This window comes from Neolamprologus brichardi, chromosome 13 (assembly GCF_056152115.1).
Source record: "Neolamprologus brichardi isolate AB-2024 chromosome 13, ASM5615211v1, whole genome shotgun sequence".
Classification (NCBI taxonomy): Eukaryota; Metazoa; Chordata; class Actinopteri; order Cichliformes; family Cichlidae; genus Neolamprologus; species Neolamprologus brichardi.
The window spans coordinates 20,571,561-20,578,111 of record NC_142116.1 but is presented as its reverse complement, the minus strand read 5'-3'; the positions used below and the strand labels follow the sequence as shown (position 1 = coordinate 20,578,111).

Below are 6,551 nucleotides of genomic sequence, written 5' to 3'. Positions count from 1 at the left end.
GAGACAACGTGTGTGATTGACATCAGGGCAGATGTATACCACTGCCTGCATTTGTCAGCAGCGTCTCACTGTTGTTCACTGGGTGCAGCCGTGTTGGGAGAGGGTCGCCATGGCTATAAGCCAGGGCAGCTTCCGGGATGATGGTTCTGGCTCCTATTTGTTTTTACTTACAGGTGATGACGTGAGGGGAGCCGCGGTGGTATCGAGTGACGGACTCCAATGCAGAATGCGAACTGGGCTGGGATGTGATGGGCCCAGTGGACGGACGAGACTGGGAAAGGAGGCTCCTCGTCTGCCTGACACGAGGCTGGCGTGGACCCCGCTCAGCAAGAAGAATTTCTGTCCAGCTCAAGAACACACAAGGAATATTCGTCCTGGGTTGTGGGACTGGGTGGGATTTCTGTGCATGAAGAGAATTGTATTTTGACCAGTTTTAGAATAATCTTATCCAGTCTCAGTGGGAATTTTAGCATATCGAGAAAGTTTCATTGTATACTTTATTTCTTAGTATCTGGTTTGTTTTATTCCTGCTGTCCACCTCGTGGAATAAACATGAATGAAACAATACTTTCCTGTCAAAAACAATATTTTAGTCAAGGCTAGCGGAAAGTTTCATATATATCATGAACATCTTTCCTCTTTGTCTTCCTATAGTTTAGTTTCATTTTCTTACCCCAACCGGTGGAGGCAGATGGCCCCTCCCTGATTCTGGTTCTGCCGAAAATGGAGTTTTTCCTTCCCACTGTTGCCAAGTTCTTGCTCATAGGGGGTCATTTGATTGTTGGGGCTTTCTCTGTATTATTGCACAACCTTTATCTTACCATATATTTCAAGTTTATATGTTGTGAATTGGCTTGATTTAAATCAAATTGAACTCATTCAATTAAAACCAAATATAACTTGTAATCCAGTCTATTCAAATGTAAAGTCATCTCACTCAATTTGGACTAGCACTGAAAAATACACTGACATCCTCTGTTTCCCAATTAACAGATCAGAGGTTGATGTTTTATTCATGACTCAATACTTGAATGGTTTTATCCTGTTTATAAATAAACATTTAAAAAGGACATTGCTTCATTGTCTGATTCATTCTTTGTCTGTGTCAGTCCTTAATACACACACATGTATACAATAATTCTAGTTGCCACAGTCTCCGGAGATCCTATGCTCTGTTTTCTTATACTTTTCTTCACTGTTTACCTCATTTTGCCCAATAAAATGTACATTTTTGTAAACAATGACTTGTTTTGGGCCATTAAAAAAACTGTCTCCATATGAGGACGTACTTGAAGAGAAAAAGTCACCACTTTGCATTTTACAAATCAAGTAAACAAACACGGGGCTGTTTATCATATAACTAACTTTTAGGTCTGTGGGATGGAAGGATGGGAGCTTTAAATGTTGTTTATTATGTTTATTATGAAATTATGTTGGGACCCTGAAAAAAACTTACTATGTACAATAATGGATTTCTATACATTTGACATCAGATGAAAACTTTGGTTGTAAGATTTGGATAATTATTTATTAAAAGCTAGAAATTTTAAATGAGAATAAGAAAGAAAAGTATTTCTTTGTGCCCCCCTTTCCCTGTTAATGCTCTACCTGGCCTTTTTATGTTTCCCTCTCACCAGATAACCAGCAGCTTTTATGGCTCCAACAAACATCAGCTGATACTAGAAAGTAATATTAAATCAATTCTAACAACAGCTTATCAAGTTTAAAGGCGCTTCTGCTGTTTAACACGACCTCCGCTAGTTTCCTCTTTCTGGCGCAAAGCGGGAGATAAACAAGCAAGAAAGACGGGACTTGCGGCAGAAACGCTGATCAGCTGATCATTGATCAGTTTCATGATTGCAGTAGCAGCAGGAGAGGGAGGGGGGAGAATGAGAGAAGAAGAGGCAGCTGACAGCGTAAAGACACAGAATAACTCCAGCTTTTTGTCTTTTTTTTAATTGTAGCTGAAGTATGGGACAAATCCGTGTATTTTCAGCTCAATAGGAAACATGTAATATTAACTCTGAATACCAGAGGATTCCGTTTTTTACAGGATGGTAGGCAACTCTACTAACTAACCATATGAATAAAATAAAGTTCACCAGTAACATATAGCACCCACCCAACTGTATAGAAACTCCATCATGCTAGCTAGTACACAGTACGAGTTATTGTAACTGACTGTAAAAAGTTAGCACAACGAAAATAAACTACACCTAAACTTGGTTTGACCCAGATAGACTGCAGGTCATAACTTCTTACCTGAAGCTCATTTCACCTGACAGTCGGACCCGCGGCCGCCTTGGGTCTCTCCACCTCCGCCTCCCCTTTCCCCCATCCACCTGCTGGCTTCCACCACTTGCTAATTTTACTGAAGCTGTGAAAGCTCCACCACAGCCACTACCAAACAATTGAGTTATTTTTACACGTCTGCCAGCATCTGTCCAATCCGCCACCTTTCACTGTTTACACGGTTAAGAAAAAAAAGACAACAACAACAAAACATCGGCCCATTTAAAACGAAAAATTACCATCGGCCCACCCGGCAAATACCCAGTATGCCCGATGGCCAGTCTAGCTATGCCCCACAGACAGACTGAGGCCCCGCAGCTATTTTTCGGTAAGTTAAATGTGTTTGTGGCCACTGTCCTTAGCTAGGTCCTGAAATCTAGGCAGCTAAGATGAGAAGTGGGCTCTTCGGGGAAACTTGTTTTGTAAAGTTGGTTTAGCTAATCCGTAGAGGTGAATGACTTGAGCGTGACTAAAGAAATGATGAGAAAAGCACTGTGTTGCTCTTTTGTCCAGTCATTGATGCTAGCTAAGAGGATGTAATAAATATGTAATAAAGGCAAGGTAACAGAGATGAAAAAGGAGTGGTTGTTGAGAAATAAGTGGTGTGCAGGCAAAAAAACCAGGTGTGAGTGTGTAAAATTTGGTGAGTATTTGAGTGCAAAAATGTGTGGTCTCCAACTAATGGAAAAGGCTGGTCACGCGATGTGCACGTAGTGTTCTTTAAATAGAAGAATTTTTCCCATTCTCGCAGCCCGTCATGTGGCGACATGTGGCGGGCTAGCAGGTTAGTAACATACAGGCCCGGGTTCGAGCCCTCGGTTCACCTGGCTCTGTATGTTCACCTGCTAGGGGGAGGTCCAGGCAGGTGATCTTGGAGTGAAAATTCTAAGGGATGAACCTTGTTCAGCCTGGGCTTCCCCTGACTTTTTTCTTTTCTTTCTTTTTTTTCTTTTACCTGCCACAAACAAACAGACCTCCTTGTTGTCATGGCTACCAAGGACCACTCTTCTTGTGCCAACAAGTCATTGCCTCACAAAACATTATTTCCTATGTTTCCCTGTGGTTTTTTTTTAATCTCTTGTGTTTTAGACAATAAAAATAAAAGAAAAAGATCTACAGATTCAGGCTTTTCTTTACCTGTGGTAGTCGCGTAGAATAACGTCACTGACACTGGTTTAATATGAAAACAAACTTTCTCAAACAAAAAAAAAAAAAGAAGAAGTGGGTCGGCGTGTCATCTTTACCGAGCACCATACATGTTTTGCCTCACATTAAAATTATTATTTTTCCTTTTCAAAAGTAATTCAGAGAGAAAAAAACAGAGAAGTCAAATATATCATATTTGCCGGCAGGTGGCGCAGAGCACTTGACGGCCCCTGGCAGGTTGAAGCACAGACAGGCGCCAGTTCGATTCTCACTCAATCACTCCAAATCCTCTCTGTAGCTTCGGTCTGCTAGGGGGATTCCTGGTCTGCGCAGGGAATCCCGATGTTTTTTTCTTTTTTGGGGTGTTGGGGCCTTTATTTATAAAGCTGGGACTATCTCCGTTGTCATGGCTACCAAGAACAACGCCAGCTTGGGGGAGAGCGGAGAGCGATAAGCACAGACTCATTCATCCTTTCTCCACTTTCTTTTCACAGCTGCTGCGGTGGGAAACGCTGGGACTTGTGTGGCTATGCAGTTTTTGCGTTGTTGGGAGCTTTTAAGGACCAGCCTTGAATTTTACACATTTGATAAGTGAAGACTGGATGTTTAGTGACGAGAGCTGGGATAATCTGGACAGAATCTGCAGGCTGCATCTCCAAATCAGAAATGGCTTTAGATCTGATGCTAGCAGACAGGCATGCATGTCTCAGGGTGATTACACATTAACACATTGTGATTAATCACACACATTTGTATACATTTTATTCACAAGATAAAAAAAAAACACTATACAAAATGTGTTTTTGTGACAGGCTGCTAGTAACAAAGTGCTTAAAGATTTAAAATTGATTCTTTCCCAAGTTTTCTGTTATGTGCACACACATTTCTCGACTTAGGTGCTTTTTAGTTCTCCAATAATGGTCAGTGCAAAGTGTTTACACAAACAAAAAACAAACAAACAAAAACAATTACTCAGAAAATGGTCAGGTACAAGAACTGGACTAAAAAGGAGTGGAAAAACCAGATAATGTCCAAAGAAATACTTCAGCGTGTGGCTCACGACTTTTGCACAGTACTGTAAATGTTATTAATAATGAAAGATGTCAAAATGTAGCTTTGTCATTTTTAAAAAATTCCCGTACACATTATTCTTTTCTTCTAGTGAAGGTGCCTCCTCCTTCTGACCTTAGGGTAACTAATTTCTCAGACAGTCAATGCTAATGTGCTAAGTCACATTAGCAGCAGTGTTCAGCCTAAAAAATACACAAGTTAAAAGTCATGCATTTGAGTCATGCATCCATATTATTTGTTTATTTATGAAATTATTTTTGAGACACTGTTAGTTGTTAGAAGCCAGTGTTTTAATGATAGGACATATATGACAGTAATGAGACAACCTAAGATATCCAAGATTACCACAAAAACACAAATAGAATCACAGAAAGCTTGTTTGTCTCCCGTTAGTCTTTAGGCCCAGTTAGCTTTTACTTTTCTGTGGTCAGTAGCCCTTCATGTCATATTCTGTCTCTATGTACAATATAGCATTACTAATACAATAACCTGTACGTAAATGAACTTCATTGTGAAATTGATGGCAGTTCTCAAAGTACTAGTCACTTAAAGGTTAAATTTCACATCTAAATTCTCATCTTTGAATAACTAGAACTCTGAGCTATGAAATAAATGTAGTGAGGTTAAAGTATCAAATCAAAGTATCAAATTCTCTGTTATACTTTACATTTATTTTCTATAAAAACACTTTGCTCTGCTGCCAAAATAATTTCCTCCTTTAAAGGAACAAAGTGAGGGTTAAGTGTCATTAGCTGTGGTACTTTATCTCTTCTATGATGTTGCTGCAGTGTCTGGTGGAGGCCCAACCAGCCTCACGGTTTCTGATGAGACTGCCGTCAGCATGGTGATCAGCTGGGTACCTCCCAATGCTCATGTCCTCCAGTATCACATGTCCTACATGGCTTTAACTGGAGCTGATAGCCAGGATCACACTGTGAGTGGGTCGTAGTCATTACATCTTCACCTCTTCTGGCCTTCAGCCGGCTGTCATGTGTCAGAATTCCAGAAATTCCATAAGTCCCAAAACTTTAAATGAGTTCTGACTGTGTTGGGATGATAGTGTTGTTTGTTGTCTGCAGGTGCTGGTCCCTGGTGGAGAGAAGCAGGTGATGCTGGAGTCACTGCAGCCAGATACACGTTACAGCATGTTAGTCACCGCTGAGTACCACAACAGAGAAGGAGGCAGCGATTCAGCTCAGGGCAAAACTGGTGAGTCAAAGAAGGAAAGATGCCAAGACAGCTCAAGTGCAACTTCCAGTTAAGACCAACAGGCTTACATGCAAAAAGTGCAAATGTCCCATTACTTTACCCTTACAGGAGGACATGCATACTTGAAGGTTTCCACATATAGAAACATCAAGGTTTTTGGGCAGTATTGTTTCTACAGCACTACACGTACAGTCATTTTGGTCCAGAGACACAGATTCCTTTCTCTGCATAATGATGGGCTCTCTGAACAATGAGACAGCAGCCAGTACCGGTACAATGACAGTACTGCTCTTGATACTTGGTTGGAAGTTCAAAAATTACTGGGTGCACTGTGTCTGCGTTTATTGTCCATGCTAGTGTGCAGATGACATTCTTTGGCTTTGTGTTTTTTGTTTGTTTTCTGGCTTTTTTCTGTCTCTCTAGACACTTTGTGGGTAAGCAGTGCGAGTGTGGTCAGGTCAGACCACTCCAGTATCTGTGTGTCATGGAGACCAGTATCTGCCGTTGATGGATATCCTATTGTAATCCAGGATGTAAAAGGTATTCTGTAATCACTAAAAGGTATTCTGTAATCACGTCTACAGTGATGTGAAAAGGTGTTTGCCCCCTTCCCGATTTCCTAGTGGTTTGCATATTTATCACACTTACATGTTTCAGATCATCAAACTCATTTTAATATTAGACACAGACAAGACAAGTTAATACAAAATGCAGTTTTTAAATGATGATTTCATAGATTAGGGAGAAAGATGATCCAAACCTCCCTGGTCCTGTGTAAAAACAAATTGCCCCTCTTGTTAAATCACGAGTTAACTGTGATTAACCAATTTTGG

At 40.7% G+C, this 6,551-nt stretch overlaps 1 protein-coding gene across 1 annotated transcript; it reads left to right on the top strand.

The window, feature by feature from the left end:
- Positions 1-4,040: 4,040 nt before the first annotated feature.
- LOC148099958 (collagen alpha-1(XII) chain-like) lies at positions 4,041-6,269 on the top strand. The gene is made up of 4 exons (XM_087850509.1): positions 4,041-4,149; positions 5,298-5,443; positions 5,589-5,718; positions 6,142-6,269. Exons 1-4 carry the CDS (start codon positions 4,041-4,043, stop codon positions 6,267-6,269), a joined length of 513 nt encoding a protein of 170 aa, XP_087706635.1.
- The last annotated feature ends 282 nt before the right edge of the window (positions 6,270-6,551 follow it).

Coding starts and splice junctions, on each gene's coding strand:
- LOC148099958 (XM_087850509.1), top strand. CDS start 4,041: ATGTTTAGTGACGAGAGCTGGGATAATCTGGACAGAATCTGCAGGCTG. Junction 4,150..5,297: donor ACAGGCATGCATGTCTCAGG/GTGATTACACAT, acceptor ATGTTGCTGCAG/TGTCTGGTGGAGGCCCAACC. Junction 5,719..6,141: donor TTCAGCTCAGGGCAAAACTG/GTGAGTCAAAGA, acceptor CTGTCTCTCTAG/ACACTTTGTGGGTAAGCAGT.